General features: G+C 43.1%; 1 protein-coding gene and 1 pseudogene across 2 annotated transcripts in view; both read right to left on the minus strand.

Annotated features, from left to right (window-relative positions):
* ATP8A2 (ATPase phospholipid transporting 8A2) overlaps positions 1–20,285 on the minus strand; it is a 692,529-nt gene that overhangs the window by 335,167 nt on the left and 337,077 nt on the right. For both annotated transcript variants that reach the window (XM_070409448.1, XM_070409449.1), the window contains exon 25: positions 7,274–7,446. In XM_070409448.1, coding sequence (XP_070265549.1) covers positions 7,274–7,446 — 173 coding nt within the window. The remainder of the gene's footprint in view (positions 1–7,273; positions 7,447–20,285) is intronic.
* LOC139005235 (Y-box-binding protein 1 pseudogene) lies at positions 9,444–10,725 on the minus strand (annotated as a pseudogene).

Here is a 20,285-nt window from a genome sequence, read left to right on the forward strand (position 1 = left end):
GTGTGGGGAGGCCATCCACCAGCTCCCTCAGAGGGAGGACCCTGATGATTCTTTCATGACTCTTTTCCTGATAATATGCACTAACTTTACACATTTTTGGAAGTTCTAAAGAGGTCAACATTCCTTCCCACCTTTCCCACTGAATCTGAGCCTACAATATGTATCTGTTTTGAAAAATAAATAAATAAAAGCTTCAAAGAAAAAGTAAAAATAAGAAAATATGAAAGACAATAGTTTTAAGAAAAGGAAACAGGGAAGAGAGAACAGAGTTCCTTCTTGAATATATCGAAAGTAATTTACACATTTTCTACATCAGTGGTTCTCAACCTTGGCTGCACATTAGAATCACGTGGGAATCTTTTTTAAATTCTGATTTCTGGGCCTCATCCTCCAGAAATTCTGTTTCTTTGTTATGGTGTGGGGCCACAACATTAGTAACAAATAAACAGAATTTCCGGAGGATGAGGCCCAGAAATCAGGATTTTAAAAAGATTCCCAGGTGATTCTAATGTGCAGCCAAGGTTGAGAACCACTGTTCTCCATGATTCTTATCCCTTTGAGAATGACATCCTGCAAGACTTTATGCTAATGAGGTTTATACAAATTCTACAGTTAAAAAAGAAGGTTAAAAGCAAAAGCTTTTGTTAGAAGCTGCAAGTATTAACAGTAATAGACATGTGACTATGACTTAGTTGATGTAGTCACCTACGTGATTTAAGAGCCCTGATATTCAGATTCAGGACAAAATGCTAGCACGTCCATCTCTAGCTGGAGCCTTGGGCAAGATGATGTAATTTTTTTGAGGCCTTTATTTCCTCATTTATAAAAACAAAGATAATATTTACCAAGGATCAACACATTAAGGACTGCAATCCCTGACCTCAATATAACTTGCTTATATGACCTTGTCTTTCTAAAAGTCCGTAAAACCATGCCTACTATACTATCAACAGGGTCTGGTAACTCAGAAGAGAGTGGCACAGTCTGTTGACCAAGACAGTAAACTCAAGACCAGTGGGGAAGACCAGAGAAGTGAGGAGATGCATAGACAGGAGGACTGTGACTAACTCAATTTATACATTTTGAATTTAAGGTCCACAAAGAATGCCAGTGTGAAAAAGTGCCAGACGGAGTTGGATCTATAGATCTGCAGGCTCAAGAAAAGGATCATGCTGGACTGGGGAAGTCATCCATTTTCAACCCCGACTAATCATGAGAATGAAGAGGGGAGTTTCTAAAATTCCCAGAGTTCTGAATTAATTGTTCTAGGACAGGGCTCGGGAACCAGAATCTTTCCTGTTTGTTTTCTTTCAACAAAGATTTCATTCAGATGAGTAAAACTTTCATTAACATTCCATTTCATTCAACAACCTTTTCATCTAAATGGATAAACTCTTTTATTCATTTGTTTACATTTTTAAGATAAAGTTCACATACCATTAACCCTTGTAAAGCATAATAATTCAATGGCACTTAGTATATCACCATGTTGTGCAACCATCACCTCTATCTAGTTCCAAAACATTTTCATCATTCTTACAAAGAAATCCTATAACCATTAAGCAGTTGCTCCTTATTCCTCTTCCTCTTAGCCCCTGGCAACTACCAATCTGCTTTCTTCCTGTATGTATTTGCTTATTCTGAATATTTCATATGAATGTAATCAAATTATATTGGTCTTTTTGTGAGTGGTTTCTTTTGCTAGGTATCTTTTTGAGGTTCATCCATGTTGTAGCATGTAGCAGTGCTTCATTCATTTTTTATGGCTGAATAATATTCCACTGTATAAACATACTACATCTTATTTATCCATTCATCTACTAATGGACAGTTGGGTTGTTTCTTCCTTTTGAATACTGTGAATAGTACTGTTATAAACATCCAAGTATTTGTTTGATTACCTGTTTTTAATGCTTGGTTGTTTACCTAGGAGTGGAATTACTGGGTCATAAAGTAATTCTATGCTTAACCTTTTGTGGAGAAAAATTGTATAAAGTTCTCTAGATGATCCAATATGAATCTGGTGTTTAGAATCACTAGTGTAGAAGATGGATGAAGTCATAAAAATAAGTAGATATACTAGAGAGAAGATAGGGAGGGAGAATATTGCAGGGTTAAAAGCAAAACCTTTTGAAAAACAACATGACTAAGGAGATGTGCCACAGGAATATAGGAGAATCCAAGGGGGAAACATCATACCAAATGCTGAGGAGGAATCAAGAAAGAAATTGGGAGTCTGCTACATATGGAAAGATGGAAGTTATTGGAGACTTGGGTCTGCTAGCTTCACTGAGGGCCTAACTCAAGGAGTTTGGGGCATACATGAGAAGCAAAGAAGTAGAGAAGAAGCAAGTATGATATTATACTACTAGAGGCCCGGTGCACAAATTCGTGCACCAGTGGGGTCCCTCGATCTGGCCTGTGGGATTGGGCTGAAACCAGGTCTCTGACATCCCCCGAGGGGTCTCGGATTGTGAGAGGGGCCAGGCCCGGACAAGGGACCCCACTGGTGCACAATCGGGGCCAGAGCGGGATGCGGGAGGTTGGCCAGTTGGGAAGGACTGCGGGAGAGATCCAGGGTGTGTCCGGCCCATCTCACTCGGTCCCGATCAGCAGGACCCCAGCAGCAAGCTCACCTACCAGTCAGAGCATCTCTCTTCCAGTGATCAGTGCATGTCATAGCGAGCGGTTGAGCAGCTTAGCATATCATTAGCATACTACGCTTTGATTGGTTGAAATGCCAGCCGGATGACTGGACACTTAGCATATTAGGCTTTTATTATATACTATACTATACTATACTATACTATACTCTTCTTCATTATTTGCTATTAAAAGCCAAAGACTATGTCTCATCTCTGTTCTCCCATGACACCTAGGAATGTACAATGGAAATATCAAGCCCACAGTAAAAAATTTTATTGGACTAACCTGTTTATACCTTGTCAAACAATGTGCCAACGTCCCAGCCAGATAGAGCAATCAATGGCAGTAGAGTACTGACTGGGAACTATTCTGCTGACCACACTATGATCTTTCCAGGATTCTAACTACATGGAAAATATTTGGGCATAACAATGTATAATTAGCAAAATTATTTCACTCTAATCTCAGGAAAATATTTAACAAATTCTTACATTTTTCCTCTTTTTGCTGCCTAAAATACTGTTTCAGGTTAAAAGTATTTATCCATGTTACACATTCACCAGTCTCTGAATCAATATTGACAGGAGACAATGCTTCATGATTTCACTGAAAAATTATTTTTGAAGTAAATTATTTTCTTTTATGATTAGAGAAAAGAGTAACTTTTACAACTATTATATTTTAAAAATGAAAAGTGAGAGTTAAGGTCAACTTTATGTTTGAAGTGACTTTTAATTTTAACTTAAGTTAAATTCTCAAGAAATAGCAAGCACATCTGAAGCATACAAGTGCTTTGAAAAAAAAAAGTTTGTATTAATTTTTCTCAATCTTAAGTGTGAGAGCAGCCAAGAAATGTCTCCTGGAGCAGTGAAGTGTGCTCTCCTGGATTCCTTCTCTCAATTAGTGCTTCTATTTTGTAGACAGTAACAGTATTTAATTTGAAATTTCCTCTTTCTGTGCCAATTCCAGTTTGAACCCCTTCCTGTGAAGGCTTTAAGTGTACAGCTTTATGTGACACACAAAACATTCAAAGCAGCCAAAGTAAGACGGGGAAAAGATGTTTTTCTTTAGTATCAAGCACCTGGCAAGAAAAGCACATGTCGAGCCTGGAAGGCATTCTCAGCTCTCCCCTGAGAGTCCAAATGGACTTGTTTTGATTTCCCTTTGAAAAACCATGAGGTTAAAGCACATTTGCTTTGATTTACAGTTTACCCGACTTTTCTGTGTTGTTTCTTGTTTCTGCTGCTGTTGCTTATTTCTGCTCACCAACAAGTCAAAGAGAGGCCCCCTGACCAACATGGCGGTTGGCAGGGAGAGTGACTCTCTCCATGAGTCCTTGCTCTAGATGGGGCAGGAACAACCTCCAGTGCTGAGGCCTTCACAGAAATCAGGTAACACCTACACAGCAACTTCCCAGCATAGACATAAAGAGGAAATTATGATAAAAAAAAAAATACCTCCCCAACACTCTTTCTACTCTTCCTGCCATTTGCATGTCCCTGATCTAACCTGCCTGAATGGAGGCATGGAAGAAAGCCCAGGCAGTTGCTCATACAAGAGAGCTTATTGGATATGACACCAAAACACAAGAGATAAAAGAAAAAATGATTAAATGGATTTCAAAATTAAAATATTTTTTGCTACAAACAATACAATTAATAAAGTGAAAACACAATCTACAGAATGGGAGAAAATATAGTATGTCCAAAAAAATGTATAAACACACTTTTAATAATTATAAAGGCCATGCTTATTAAAATGCACTTCATATTCAAAATCAAGCTATTAGCTGTTAAAGTGTGTATACATTTTTAGAGACACCCTGTATTTACAAATTATATATATAATTAGATACTTGTATCCAGAGTATATAAGAAACTCCTACAACTCCAAAATTAAAAAATAATGTGATGTTTTTAAATGTGCAAAGGACTTGAATAAACAGTTCTCCAAAGAAGACATGCAAATGGCTAATAAGCCCATGAAAAGAGCTCAACATCATTAACAATCAGAGAAATGCAAGTCAAAACCACAGTGAGCTACCATTTCACACCCACTGGGCTAACCAGTTAAAAAGATGGATAATAATAAGTGTTTTCATGGATGTAGAGAAACTGGAACACTCAAAAATAGCTGGTGGGAACATAAAAGGGTGTAGCCACTTTGGGAACCAATATAACATTCCCTCAAATGGTTAAACAGAGTTACAACTGATCCAGCACTTCCTCTCCTAGGTCCATACCCAAGAGAAATGGAAACATATGCCCACACAAAGACCTATACATGAATCTTCATAGCAAACTATATATATAAAAGGCTAATATGCAAAGTGTCCCCTCGGGAGTTTGACCAGGAGACCGGGAGTTCGATCACTGGCTATGACGTGTGCTGTCCACCAGGGGGCGGTGCGGAATGAAGGAAGGCCCCAGCCAGCAGCCGGGGAAGGAAGGCCCTGGTAGGCAGTCAGAAGGCCCCAATTGGCCCTGATCACCTGCCAGGCCTAGGGACCCTACCTGTGCATGAATTCCATGCACTGAGCCTCTAGTTTTATTTATAATAGTCAAAAGCATAAACAATCCTAAATTGGTTGTAGTGATGGTTACAAAACTCTGAATATACTAAAGCTATTGAACTATATACTTTGGGGGAGTTGTGTGGTATGTGAATTAACCCTTATATAAAAGGCCTGTGGCTGTCATACTGTCACGACCAAACGAGCAGCAGCTCTTGCAGCAGGTGGGGTGGGACCAGAGCTACTAGCAGCGGAGAGCTACGAGAGGAGGAGGGCTATGAGTGGCGGAGGGTGGGGCAGTGAGCTACGAGCAGCAATAGGCTGGGCGGCCAGCTGAGGCAAGCATAAGCAAGTGGGCCTCTAGTATCTCAATAAGTTGTTTAAAAACAGGGAGGGAGGCCATCATAAAACCAGGAGCCTGGTATTTCATTTCCAGATGCTCTGGTCATCCTCACTACCCCAAGTCTCTCAGAGCTGCACAAGTTTCCTCACTCAAAGCACAGAATTCTTGCTTTGAATTTGTTCCTTGCCCTTGAACATCCTGCAACCGCCACTCAAGAGCAGCATTCCTTCCGCCCAGAGGCTCCCCCCTCAACCACTTCAGCTCTCCTCGGTCTTTGGGGAGTATGTTCCAACTAAGGAAAGGGTTCAAGATGGCAGAATAAAATGATAGAGAACTATCATTATGTGAAGACAGACAATTCCAGGTTCTGGGTGAGGGATGTATTTGTGGGGAAATGAGAACAGATTCTTTGGTCACATGCAGGAACCTGGGTGGGGCTGGGGCGGTGAGGAGACCTGGGAGCAATCACTGTCCTGAAGCCAGGCAGTGGGCTTGCCCTCTGACTCACTGGCATCCCAAGCAGGCAGTGTGGTGAGAAGTATGGGTAGAGAGAAGATGCATGGTAGATGATGTCACCAGGGCCTTCTAAGGAAGATATAGCAAGATCCATTTTGCCATGACAACTGGTTACTCTAAGGTGACCTGGTCGGAACCCAGCACAAGGCATTCTTAAAGGGTTAATGTAGCGAGAAAGTTAAAAGCATTCTGATAACTGGCTTCTGAGAAAATATCACAGAAAATAATGTTTTAAAAAGTATAAAAGTGTATAGCCACAACATATAAGCAGGCACTAATGAGATTACTAATCTGATGATATGCACAGAGCATTACACCCCATACCAGGTACTGTCTAAACCAGTGATGGCGAACCTTTTGAGCTCGGCGTGTCAGCATTTTGAAAAACCCTAACTTAACTCTGGTGCCGTGTCACATATAGAAATTTTTTGATCTTTGCAACCATAGTAAAACAAAGACTTATATTTTTGATATTTATTTTAAATGCCATTTAACAAAGAAAAATCAACCAAAAAAATGAGTTTGCGTGTCACCTCTGACACGCGTGTCATAGGTTCACCATCGCTGGTCTAAACACACTGCTCTCAGGAGTCAGGACCTTCCTCTCTCCTTTCAGGCTGTTTACTGAACTTCTGGGTGGTGCACTCAGCTGTCAAATAGTTTTCTTTATAATTCTGTCTGATTTTCACATTTTTATCAGATCTGTATCTCATATAACCAGTAGCCAGTGGGATGTAACAACTCCCACCCTAAAAACCTTCTCAGACTTCATGAAAAGCCAACAAAGCCTTCTCGTTGGACTGTAACACAAAAAGTAGCACAGCAAGGACCCAATCAATGCTCCTTGTTGACCAAAAATAAATACCCACTGGAAATCAGCAAAGAGGCACCAAAATCCCACAGGTCTTGGAAGCTAAGCTCAGCCATCCAGAACCAAGGAACCAAGTAGGTAGTAGGATCTGTCTAACTTCCCACACCAGCTTGAGGCAGAAATTCTTCCAGTTTAACCCTCAGTGTGACTATGACTAGAGTCTCTGGCTATTCTTTTATCTTCTCAGAAGGCTATAAACAAAACAAAAATAATAACCACTAACTGTCTTCCACAAAATCTGTAAATGGACAGTTAAATTCATATTTTGGTTTTGCCTTTTTTATGAGTCTGTACTGCTAGAATTCCCATGCACTGATCTCTTTTCTATAGATACAAGACACAGACAGGTCAGAATATGAACCTCCCACAGCTGGCGCAGGCCTACCTGCAGCATATGACAGCTTTGCAAGAGAGCGCCAAATCTAGGAAACTCCTCCTGACTTCAAAGGAGAGCGCGTACTTGAGGGTGTGGCCATCGATGATGAGGGCTATGTCGTTCTCCTTGCCCAAAGAATTTCCAAGGTCCGTGCAGTGCTGAGTAATGGCTGCCCTTGTTGCCTGAAACAATAGTTGGGATTGGTGGGGGGTGGGGGGGGGGGGGGGGCACGGGAAAGAGGTCACATTTTTGTGTGGTTAATATATCAAACCCAAAACAGAAATCAAAAGTTCCTGGAAAAGAGAACATACCCATTCCAATGTAAAATATATGTAATATATATAATGTAAACAAAGTTCAATCTAGTATATTTATATATCAAAACTAGAGGCTCGATGCACGAAATTTGTGCAAAGGTAGGGTCCCTAGGCCTGGCCGGCAATCAGAGTTGATCTGTGGGGCGACCAGCGGGACAGTCAGGGGGGCCCTGCTGGCACCCACCTTGGCCAGCCTGGTGCCTCCCGCTCACCAGCCCTGCCCACTGCTGCCGCCCACTCTCTGGCTGGTCCCAATCCCCATTGCCACTGTGGGTTGCCTCCCTCTGCAGGGCAACCAGCAGGGTGATTGAGGGGGCCAGCTGGCACCCACTTTGACTGGCCTGGGGCCTGTGGGCTGGGGGAAGCTCCTGTATTAAGAGTCTGCCCCCTGGTGGTCAGTGCGCATCATAGTGACCGGACGTTCCACCAGTTGTTCCACCATTTGATCAATTTGCATATTAGGTTTTTATTATATAGGACTAGAGGCCCAGTACACAGAATTCGTGCATGGGGGGGGAGGGGTCCCTCAGCCCAGCCTGCACCTGCTCCAATCCAGGACCCCGAGGATCGGGCCTAAACCAGCAGTCAGACATCCCTCTCATAATCGGGACTGCTAGCTCCTAACTGCTCACCTGCCTGCCAGCCTGGTTGCCCCAACTGCTCCCCCTGCCAGCCTGGTCACCCCCAACTTCCCCTCCCCACTGGCCTGGTTGCCCCTTACTGCCCCGCCTGCTGGCCTGGTTGCCCCATGCAACCTGCTGTTCAGTTGTTTGGTCGTCCCTCACTTACCCCCCTGCCTGCCTGGTCGCCCCCATGCAGCCTGCTGTTTGGTCATTACTGTTACTGTGATGGTGTCCTGGACAATTTGCATATTCCTCTATTATTAGTATGGATTTCATTGGACTGCTTTCTAGGTCTGTTTCATTAGTGAAAACTTCTCCATAGTGATACTTGCATTTGATATTTACAATAAACCATCCTGGCTGCAGCCTATTGCAGATATAGAGCATCCAAATTCTTCTCCTTTGGAACTTTAATTGCTAAGGTCCTTACAACTATCTTTCTCTCCCCTCCTTTATATTACATACAGATTCTTTTTTTTTTTTTACACAAAGACAATTATTTAAGACCTTTATTAATAGGTGCTTGCAGTTTGTTTACTTTTTTGAAAAAATCAAGCTGTAAACTTTTATTACAAATTAAAAATGAGGTTCTTAAAAATCTCAACTTGACCAGATATGAAACAATTTAAAAACCTTTAAAGGTGTATTGAGAAAAACCAGGCTTTTTTTTTTTTTTCTTAAAAAACACGTTTGTCATTACCAAAAAGAGACATCTATATATATAAAAGCCTAAACAACTGAAACAACCAAACGGACTGAACAGGCTGCATGGGGCAACCAGGCCAGCAGGGGCTTAGTGAGGGATGACCAAACGACTGAGCAGCAAGCTGCATTAGGCGACCAGGCCAGCAGGAGGGGGAAGTTGGGGGTGACCAGGCTGTCAGGGGGGGCAGTGAGGGGTGACCAGGCCGGCGGGAGAGGCAGTTAGGAGTTACCAGGCTGGTGGGCGGTGGGGAAAGGGGGGGCGGCCAGGCCAGCAGGGGGGACAGTTGGGAGTTACCAGGCCAGCAGTGGGGACAGTTAGGGGCGATCAGGCAGGCAGGCAGGTGAAGAGTTAGGAGCCAGTGGTCCCGGATTGTGAGAGGGATGTCTGACTTCCAGTTTAGGTTCGATCCCGAGGATCAGGCCTAAACTGGCAGTCAGACATCCCCCGAGGAGTCCCAAATTGGAGAGGGTGCAAGCTGGCCTGAGGGGCCCCCCACCGTGCACGAATTTCGTGCACCGGGCCTCTAGTCTTTAGATAAAAATAATAAAAACCCCATGCTGCATAGATAATGCAGATAGTTCTAGTTATCTGGTCAACAGGCAAAAAGCAAGCACTTAAGGTCTTCAGCTCCAATCTTTTGTTCACTTTTTATTGCTGGAATTTCATATTTCTTCTTGTTGGATGACTAAACCGGATGATGGTAAAGATGGTAAGCCGGCATTTTTTACTCAGCCCCGCCCTGCTCAGCCTCGGGAGCGGACAAATTCTCAGCTGGTGGATCAGCTGCTTTTGTCTCTTTGCCATCTTGTGGTTTTGGGTTTTCTGGGCGTCTGCGTCGGTAGTTGAAGTTGCGGCGGTACCGACGTTGAGGTGGCTGCTGACCTTGGGTCTCATCTCCTTGATTTTCCTTATCTTCTTCATTGCCGTCCTCTCTAAGCTGTCTTTGGCGAGGAGGGCCCCTGCGGAATCGTGGTCTGTAGCCCCGATACATATTCTGTCTCACTGGTCTGCCTTGTTCTCCTGCACCCTGGTTGTCAGCACCCTCCATCACTTCTCCCTGTACAGGAGGGTTGGGATACTGTGGTCCACACCCATAGGTCTCCACATGCAGTTAGGTGGGAACCGTCGCCTGCGATAGGGCCGGCGCTGGTTGGGCCTGGCCTTCGGGAGCACTCTCTGATCCCTCATTCTTCTCCCCATTCTCACTATTCTGGTAATTCTGCTGGTAATTGCGTGGCGGATCCCTGCAACGTGGATAGCGTCTATAATGGTTACAGTCTGCTGCATATTTACTGCCTTGTACTGGAACTCCACCAGGGCCTGTAACATTTGCTGCCTCCGCATCCTTTTCTCCTTCAACAACATCAAACTCCACAGTCTCTCCATCTCCTACACTGCGAAGGGACTTCCTGGGGTTATTCTTCTTTATGGCAGTCTGGTGCGCAAATACATCTTCCTTGGTGTCATTCCTGTTGATGAAACCATATCCGTTCCTTCATCGAACCATTTTACTGTTCCCAAAACCTTCGTTGCGATGACCTTCTTGTCCCCGCCGATGTGAGGCCGCCCAGGCCGCCGCTCCCTGCGCCGCTGCCCATGGTGCCGGGCTTGGTGTCGGCAGTGCTGAGGGTGGGGGCGGCAGGGGTGGGGGGGGGGGGGCGGCAGGCGGCTGCTCGGTTTCGCCCTCGCTGCTCATGGTTGCGGTGATGGTGACTGGGGCCGGCTGTGGCAGCTGCGGCTCCTCCCGGGGTGTGATGGTAACTAGGCCGGCGGCGGAGGTGGGGCTGCTCAGGGCTCTCTGGGGTCCGCTCTCCGCTCCCGCTACCGATCGAACTCTACATACATATTCTTCTTGGTACCCCATAGAAGCTCCATATGAACAAACTAGAGGCCCAGTGCACAAAACTCGTGCATGGGGTGGAGGGTTCCCTCAGCCCAGCCTGCATCCTCTCCAATCCAGGACCCCTCGGGGGATGTCCGACTGCCAGTTTAGGCCTGATCCCTGCCTGCCTGCCTGATTGCCCCTAACCACCTCTGCTGGCTTCCCTGATTGCCCCTAAATGCTCCGCTGCTGGCCTGATCACCCCTAACTGCTCCCCTGCCAGCCTGATTGCCCCTAACTGCCTCTGCCTTGGTCCCCACACCCAGGACCCAGGCTTCCTTTTCTGACCAGCCACAGGCACCTGGGACCCATTCTTCCCTCTTTCTGGCTGGCCACAAGCACCTGGGACCTGGGCCAGCCGCAGGCACCCAGGACCGGGGGGCGGGGGGGGGTTCGCCCAAGCTGGCCACAGCCACAGGCACCTGGGACATCGGGTGGCTTCACCCAGGCTCAGCTTTGTCAGGAAGGATATCATGAAGGTCGTCCGGAAGATGTCCAGTCTAATTAGCATATTACCCTTTTATTAATATAGATATGTTTTTGGGGGAAATATATGTTGCTGATTTATTTATTTATTTTCAATTCTTTATTGCTTAAAGTATTACATATGTCTCCTTTTTCCCCCATTGACCTCTCCCCAGCTACTCCTACCCCCCAGCACATGCCCTTACCCCTCCTCCCTCAGTGTCTGTGTCTATTGGTTATGCTTATATGCATGCATACAAGTCCTTTGGTCAATCTCCCCATCCCCCAACCCTTTCCTTTGAAGTTTTGACTGTCTGTTCAATGCTTCTCTGTCTCTGGATCTATTTTTGTTCATCATTTTATGTTGTTCATTAAATTGCACAAATGAGTGAGATCATGTGATATTTATCTTTCTCTGACTGGCTTATTTCACTTAGCATAATGCTCTCCATGACCATCCATGCTGTTACAAATGGTAAGAGTTTGTTCTTTTTCACAGCAGCATAGTATTCCAGTGTGTAGATGTACCACAGTTTTCTAATTCACTCATGTGCTGATGGGCACTTAGGCTGTTTCCAAATCTTAGCTATTGTAAATTGTGCTGCTACTAATATAGGAGTGCATGTATCCTTTCTGAATGGTGTTTAAGATTTCTTTGAATATATTCCTAAAAGTGAAATTACTAGATCAAATGGGAGTTCCATTTTTCATTTTTTGAGGACACTCCATACTGTTTTCCACAGTGGCTGCACCAGTCTGCATTCCCACCAGCAGTGCAAGAGGGTTCCTTTTTCTCCACATCCTCGCCAATACTTGTTGTTCATTGATGATAGCCATTCTGACAGATATGAAATGCTACCTCATTGTCATTTTGATTTGCATCTCTCAGATGATTAGTGACTTGGAGCATGTTTTCATATATCTCTTAGCCTTCTAGATGTCCTTTTTCAAAAACTGTCTACCAGTATTTAGGTCCTTTGCCAATTTTTTATAGAATTGTTTATCTTCCTATTCTTAAGATGTATGAGCTCCCTATAAATTTTAGAGATTAGACCAGGGGTCCTCAAACTTTTTAAACAGGGGGCCAGTTCACTGTCCCTCAGACCATTGGAGGGCTGCACTATAGTTTAAAAAAAAACTATGAACAAATTCCTATGCACACTGCACATATCTTATTTTGAAGTAAAAAAACAAAACAGGAACAAATACAATATTTCTATTTGCATGTGGCCCACGGGCCGTAGTTGGAGGACCCCTGGATTAGACACTTATCTATCCTATCTAATAAAAGACAAAAAGGGTAATTGACCATACCTTCGCTACACTTCCCATTGGCTAATCAGGGCGATATGCAAATTAACTGCCAAGAAAGATGGCGGTTAATTTGCATACATAGGCGCCAAGCAACGGAGCGAAGCCGGCTGGCCCTGGGCAGGAGCAGCGAGTGAAGGCTGGCGTGGTGAGCAAAAAGCAAAGAGGGAAGCCTGCCATGCCGGCCTCCGCCATGCCCCCGGGCCCCGCGCGCGGCGAGCGAGGAGCTAAGCCCCTCACCCGCCACGCAGGCCCCTCCCGGCGAAGAGCGAAGGCCTGGGTTTCGGGCACTGGAGGAAAACTGGTGCCAGCAGCCAGGGGAAGGGGCTCCCGAGGGGCCCCAGACTGCAAGAGGGCACAGGCTGGGCTGAGGGACCCACCTGAGTGCACAAATTTTTGTGCACCGGGCCTCTAGTCTATATATAAGAGCCTAAGCAACTGTTATGACGCAATGACCTAACAACCAGTCGAACAGTTGCTATGATATGTATTGACCACTAGGGCGCAGACGCTCAATGCAAGAGCTTCCCCCTAGTGGTCAGTGTGCTCCCACAGCCAACCTCCCGCAGCAAGCCAACATAGCGCGGTCCCTCCATACCCCTGTCTGCCAGCCCCTATCAGTCCCTCCCCCCCAGCCGTCCAGCCCCAATTGTCCCAATAGGAATTGATTGAAACAGCCCCAATTGGAACCAATCACCAGGCAGGCCGAGGGACCCTACCTATGCACAAATTTTTGCACCGGGCCTCTAGTATATATATAAAAGCCTAAGCGACCATTACAACTGGTCAACCAGTTGCTATGATGACACACTGACCACCAGGGGGCAGACGCTCAATGCAGGAACTGCCCCCTGGTGGTCAGTGCATTCCCACAGCCAACCTCCCATGGCCAGCCAACCTCCCATCAGCCAGCAGGCGCCAATCAGTCCCAATTGCTGACCAGGACGAGGGACCCCACCCATGCATGAATTCGTGCACTGGGCCTCTAGTCAAATATAACTGGCAAATATGTTCTCACATGTAGTGGGCTTTCTTGTTGTTTTGTTGATGGTTTCTTTTGCTGTGCAGAAGCTTTTTATTTTGATGCACTCCCGTTTGTTTATTTTCTCCTTAGTTTCCATTGCCATAGGAGCTATATCAGTAAAGAGATTGCTATGACATATGTCTGATATTTTGCCGACTGAATTATTCTAAGATTTTTATGGTTTCCCATCTTACGTTTAAGTCCTTTATCCATTTTGAGTTTATTTTTGTGAATGGTGCAAGTTGGTGGTCTAGTTTCATTTTTTTTTTTTTTTTGCATGTATCTGTACAATTTTCCCAACACCATTTATTGAAGAGACTGTCTTGACTCCATTGTATGCTCTTGCCTGCTTTGTCAAATATTAATTGAGCATAATGGCTTGGGTCAATTTCTGGTTTCTCTGTTCTGTTCCATTGGTGTATATGTCTGTTCTTGTGCCAGTACCAGGCAGTTTTTAGAAAAGTGGCTTTCTAATATAGCTTGACATCTAGTACTGTGATCTCTCCAACTTTGTTCTTCTTTGTCAAGATTGCTGCAGCTATTTGGGGTCTTTTTTTATTCCAGATGAATTTTTGGAGAGTTTGTTCTAGGTCTTTGAAATATGCCATTGGTATTTTAATGGGGATTGCATTAAAACTATAGATTGCTTTGGGTAGTATGGACATTTTAATGATGTTGATTCTACCAATCCATGAACATGGTATATTCTTCCATTTGTTTATGTATTCCTCTATCTCTTTTTTCATTATCTTTTTTAAAAAATATATTTTATTGATTTTTTACAGAGAGGAAGGGAGAGAGGTAGAGCGTTAGAAACATCGATGAGAGAGAAACATCCATCAGCTGCCTCCTTGCACATTTCCTACCAGGGATGTGCCCGCAACCCAGGTACATGCCCTTGACTGGAATCAAACCTGGGACCCTTCAGTCCGCAGGCCGACGCTCTATCCACTGAGCCAAACTGGTTTTGGCATCTTTTTTCATTATCTTTTAATCTTCTGAGTACAGGTCCTTTACTCCTTGTTTAAGTTTATTCCTAGGTATCTTAATTTTAATTTTAATTTTTTTTTGGCAATGGTAAATGGGGTTGTTTTTTTAGTTTCTATTTCTGTGAGATCATTATTGATGTATAAAAATACTAGATTTCTGGGTGTTAATTTTGTATCCTGCTACATTGACAAATTCATTTATTAAGTCTAATCGTTTTTTGATGGAGTCTTTAGGGTTTTCTATGTATAATATCATGTCATCTGCAAATAAGGACAGTTTTACTTCTTCTTTTCCAATTTGGATGCCTTTTATCTTCTTCTTGTCTGATCACTATGGCTAGCACTTTCATTCTCTGTGAGTCCCTTGTTCTGAGGTGGGTCTTCTGTAGACAGCATATATATGGGTCATATTTTCTTATCCATTCAGCCACTTGATGTCTTGATTGGGGCATTTAATCCATTTACTTTTAAGGTTATTGTTGATAGGAACTTGTTTGTAGCCATTTTTATTCTTTATGCCTGTGTTCCTTCTTCCCTTTTTATTTCTTCTTTTTCAACAGTCCTTTCAGCATTTCTTGCATTGCTGGCTTGGTAGTGATAAATTCCCTTAGCCTTTTTTTGTCTGCGAAGCTCCTGATTTCTCCTTCAATGTTGATTGATTGCCTTACTGGATAGAGCATTCTAGGACACAGTCCCTTGCTTTGCATCACTTTGTATACTTCATTCCATTACCTTCTGGCCTGATGTATTTCTGTTGAGAAATCATTTGATAATCTAATGGGAGATCCCTTGTAGGTAACTCTCTGTCTCTCTCTTGCAGCTTTTAAGATTCTCTCTTTGTCATTAATGTTTGCCATTGTAAATCCGATGTGTCTTGGTGTGGGTCTTTTTAGGTTCATCTTGTTTGGGACTCTCTGTGCTTATGTAACTTTTTCTTCCCCAAATCAAGGAAGTTTTCTGTCATTATTTCTTCAAATAGGTTTTCTAATCCTTGCTCCTCTTCTTTTCCATGAGGTACCCCTATTATACATATGTTACTTCGTTTCATGTTGTCACAAAGCTCCCTTAGGCTCTCCTCCTCCTTTCTAATTTTTTTCTCCAATTGCTGTTCAGATTGGGTTTGTTTTCCTGCCCTGTCTCCTAACTCTCTAATGAAGTCCTCTGCTTCTTATACTCTACCATTGAAACCTTCCATTGTGTTTTTTTATTGTAGCTATATCATTCTTGATTTCCTCTTGATTCTTACATAAGTGTTGACTTTCTCATCCAACCGGTTTAGGAACTGTATGATCCTTACTCTCAATTCTTTTTCTGACATATTTCATGCCTCTATTTCATTTAGTTCATTGGAGGGGGGGGGGCACGATTCCTCCTTTTTTTTCCCTTTGGGGATTGTTTCTTTGTCTCCCCATTTTGGCTCTCACTGAAGGGTCCAGGTGCTGAGTTGCACAGGGCTTGTGGCTGGAGCATCAGGCTTGGTGGGAGGGTTTCACACTCCCAGGCTCACCAGAGGGTCTAGGCGCCGGGTAGTGCCAGGCCTGTGGCTGAATTGGCGAGCTTGGCGGGAGGGTCACACATTCCAAGACTCTTTGCAGGGCCCAGGTGCCTGTGGCTGAAGTGGCTGGTTTGGTGGGAGGGGAGCACATTCTGGGACTCACAGGAGCCTGCAACCAGGGAGGCTGGAGTCCCAGAGTCTGCAGGTCTTCAGATGAGGTAGCAGGTCTTTGGCCAGAGTAGCTGTAGGATCTGATAGGTGTCTGAGGTCAGTCTGGGTGGTGGTAAGGCTGGGCTCTTAGTCACAGCAGCTCTCCCTTTCAAGATTGTGTGGTTTCTGTGCCAAAGCCAGTTGCCCCAGGAGTGCTTGCAGCAGTAGCAGGGGCTCCCTGTCTAGTAGAGCTCAATCTGCCAGCCCCCGAGACTCCTGCAGGATCTAACTGTCCCTCACTCACACACACACACACACACACACACACACACACACACACACCACACGTGTCTACACACTCCCCCTTCACTGCCTCACTCACTCACACTCTCTCCCTCACTCTATGTTGCTCATTTAAATGGCAAGCATTTCTTAGCTTGCACAAGGTAATTTTTAAAGCACCCTAGAGATATTAGCCTATATAAATATAACACAAAAGATTAATTTCTAGTCTATGCTGAGATCTTCAGATTAAACCATTTCTCTCTTTGGATTATCAGATTAATTTAAAAGAAAACTGATTATTTTTTCATGTTACACAAAGCATCTAATCAAGTTAAACTACCAATACCTTTTAAAATATTATACCAGCCTTGGTGCAATGTCTATTATCAAATGAAATTAAAGTATAGAACCATTCTTCAGATTTAAAAAAATGATGTTCTGATTTTTCCCAGTGAATTTATGACTATGAATAGGATATCTGGTTCAAATATAGGAATGCAATTTTTGGCTTATAATAAAAAAATCTGGTTTGAGTTAATCAGGGAGGCACAACAGTCTGCTGAAATTATTTTGTCTGAACAACTATCCTTTGACTACTAAGTTACATTTTTACATGTAATTTATCATATGATAACATAAATTACAGTCTTAAAGAAGTAAGTTGAATGAGCAGGAATCCTTTTACCCATTATTAAATTGAGGATCAGCTATCATCACAAAGTGAGAAATAGGTTATATTGTCTTTCTGCTCAGTTTCATTCTCAACAAGAGACACTTGGCAATATCAGAAAGCTGTACTTAAGGCATGATTGTGTCTAAAGCCCTTGTTCTGGGTTTGGATAGCCTGGTGTCTAGTCCTAAATCTCCTCGTATACCTCTGTGACCTTGGGCAAACTAACCTCTTTAAATAATGATTTTCTCATATGTAAAATGGAGTTAAGAATATTTACTTGATAGCACCTTTATTATGAACAAATGAGCTCTACAGTATAACCTACTTAGCACTGGGTTTGTGAAACTCATTCTTTCTCTGCTACTATTTATTCATTAAGGATTTCTTATATTAAGGGAAATACACACTTCAGATACTTCATGCAGCAAATAGACTGGATAGACTGGACACTGAGGGCACTTCTTTCTCAGCTGCAGGAGAAACGTCATCACTGACAATACTTTCTTTGTCAATGTAATGATAGAAGAACAATTGATAGAAAAGTACTCTAAGAATAAAAGTTAAATTGACTTTTACTAAAAATTAAGATAAAGGAAACTTTATACTTATTCTTAATTGAGTAATTCTGAATTTCAAACAAAACATCTATGCAAATATCTATGTTTACCTTATCTATATAGAGAGCCTGACCTTTAGAATTTTGTTTGAGAGAAGAAATTCCACTCACTTAGGGAAATCCCAGGTTGGCAGCCTGGCTGTGTTCACCAGGGAACTCAGACAAGTCTGGGCAGTTCTGGAGGGTGTGCCTGTAGGGTCAATGTGTGGCAGACAGAAAATCCTTCTGGGGAATAGGAATGACTCAAGGTACACAGATTTGGTCCAGGACAACATGCCAGTGCTGCCACGGAGGCAGAATCTAGCCCAGTGTCCTTTACTCCTATGTGCCGACCCCATCGATTTTTGAAGGAAAAGGTAAAGGATAAAAATCTAAGATGTGGTAACTATTGCTTGTGATTTTTTTAAGGGGGCTTAGTACCCATGGAGATATGTAGAGACTTTCTCTATTTGGGTTATTTCTGGAGCATGCATGGAGATAGTCTGGACACTGAGGGCACTTCTTTGTCAACTGGAGGAGGAGTGGAGAGTCCCCAAATTTTGGTGGTTGTCCAAAAGTGTGTGAGGCTCTGGGGCATGAGTAGGGAGGGTATCACCAGAACAAGCCCGAGCACTGGGAATACAAATGGAAGAAATATGATAACAGAAAATTATGCTCCTGTGACATCTGCAATCTCCTCCTTCCCCCAAAAAATTGTAGGGAAGGACCTGAAAAGAAGCTGGAGTTTTAGCAGCAGCAGGTGGGGACAGAGAGGATGTGTCAGCCACACATCGACCCCTGGCAGGCATAACCTCCAGAGAGGCTCTTCCTGAGAGCCTCTTACTATGCCATAGCCCACCGTGACGTGGGAAACATGGGTGATATCAAGTTTAAGTGCTTTCAAGTTGAACCATGAAAAATGCTATGGACTGAATGTTTGAGTCCCTTCCAAAATTCATATTGAAAGCCCAAACCCCAGTGTGTTTGGAGGTGGGGCCTTTGGAAGGTGATTGCGTCATGAGGGTGGAGCCCCCATGATTTGATTATTGCCCTTATAAGAAGAGATAGGGAACTTCTTCTTTCTTCCTTCCTTCTGTCCTCCCCCAACTTTTATCTCCCCCTCCTACACATGAGTCAAACCTATTATAATCAGCCAACCAAGATATAATTATCAGTTATCAGTTACTATGCTCCCATTGTGATAAAAAAACAATAAATACCAAGAATACATGTTTTTCTATGTTATCTTCCCCTATAAATATTACAATACACAAAGTTAAAAATGAAGTAATGAAAATCTAATATTCCACTTATAGGTAGATCCTAGATATCACCACCATTATATCCTAGCCTGCTTTGGCTCATTTTAAGTGGTTGGCTATTATGCTAATTTGTAAGTTCCATGAAGGCAGAAACTCCCTCTGCCAACTTCCGATCATGCTAACCCATAGTAAGTGCTCAATTAACATGCTAACTTCATAAATGAATTGACATGTGTAACTCGTGATTTTAAACATGCATTGTAATATCTTTAAGAAATAATTTACAGGTCTTGGAGGCATCCATTTGTCTGACCTCCTGGTACACTTTGTGTTATAACTTCCTTAAAAATTCTTGGCTCTCGGTCTTCCTTATTCCTTGTCTCCTGGCCTTTTTGTCTTAAACTTTCGCTGCTCCTAACCTCCCTTTTAATCTATTTTCCATCTTGTTCTTCCCTTGCTTCATCTATTTAGAATCACACCTTTGCCTACTACTAAAACCTCTCCAGACCCATCCTCGTAATGCTGTTTCCAGCCTTTACTTTGGTTTTAATTCCTATGCTTTCAATGCCCACTCAGCAATAATCTTTGATCAAACCCAGACTAGCCGGGTTCACCACACATGTGTGGCAGAATATAGGTCCCTTCTGTGCAGTTCTAAAGCAAGCCAATTGAAGGCATTACTATCACAAACAGTTCCTTATTCTCAAATGGACTATGATTCAAAAGTCTATTTGTAAGTTAGTTATTGGGCACTTAGAATCCATTTTCCCAAAGGAATGATGTTACAAATTGTGGTTGGATCCCAGAGCCTGTTAATGCCTATTTAGCTTAGTCACTAAAATTATACTGCAGTTTCTTATTTTAATAAAAAGCCAATTACTAAAAGTTACAATGGACTTAGCTGTTACGAGGGGCATAGGGAGTTGGGCTGGGGGTTTCATTCCCAGAAGATACATTCCAAAATCTTTTGGTACAATTTGCCTTTAAGAAATTAATATTAAAATATTTATTTCCAGCTTTTCATACATGTTATACAATTTTACTTTCCTTCACAATTAAAAACACACAATTTCATGTCAAAGTGAATGATTGTAACTACAAGTTGACCCCTTAGCAGTGCCAATTGCTCACCTTTCTCCCAGTTGTGTTATATTGTGAACCCACAATTTTATCATTAAGGTTAACACTTGCCTTTGCATTTTTTGTTTCTAAAATATAATTATCTAAACATCGTACACAGTACT

Source organism: Myotis yumanensis, unplaced genomic scaffold (assembly GCF_028538775.1).
Source record: "Myotis yumanensis isolate MYYU_CA2020_CCGP unplaced genomic scaffold, mMyoYum1.0.hap1 SCAF_3, whole genome shotgun sequence".
NCBI lineage: Eukaryota > Metazoa > Chordata > Mammalia > Chiroptera > Vespertilionidae > Myotis > Myotis yumanensis.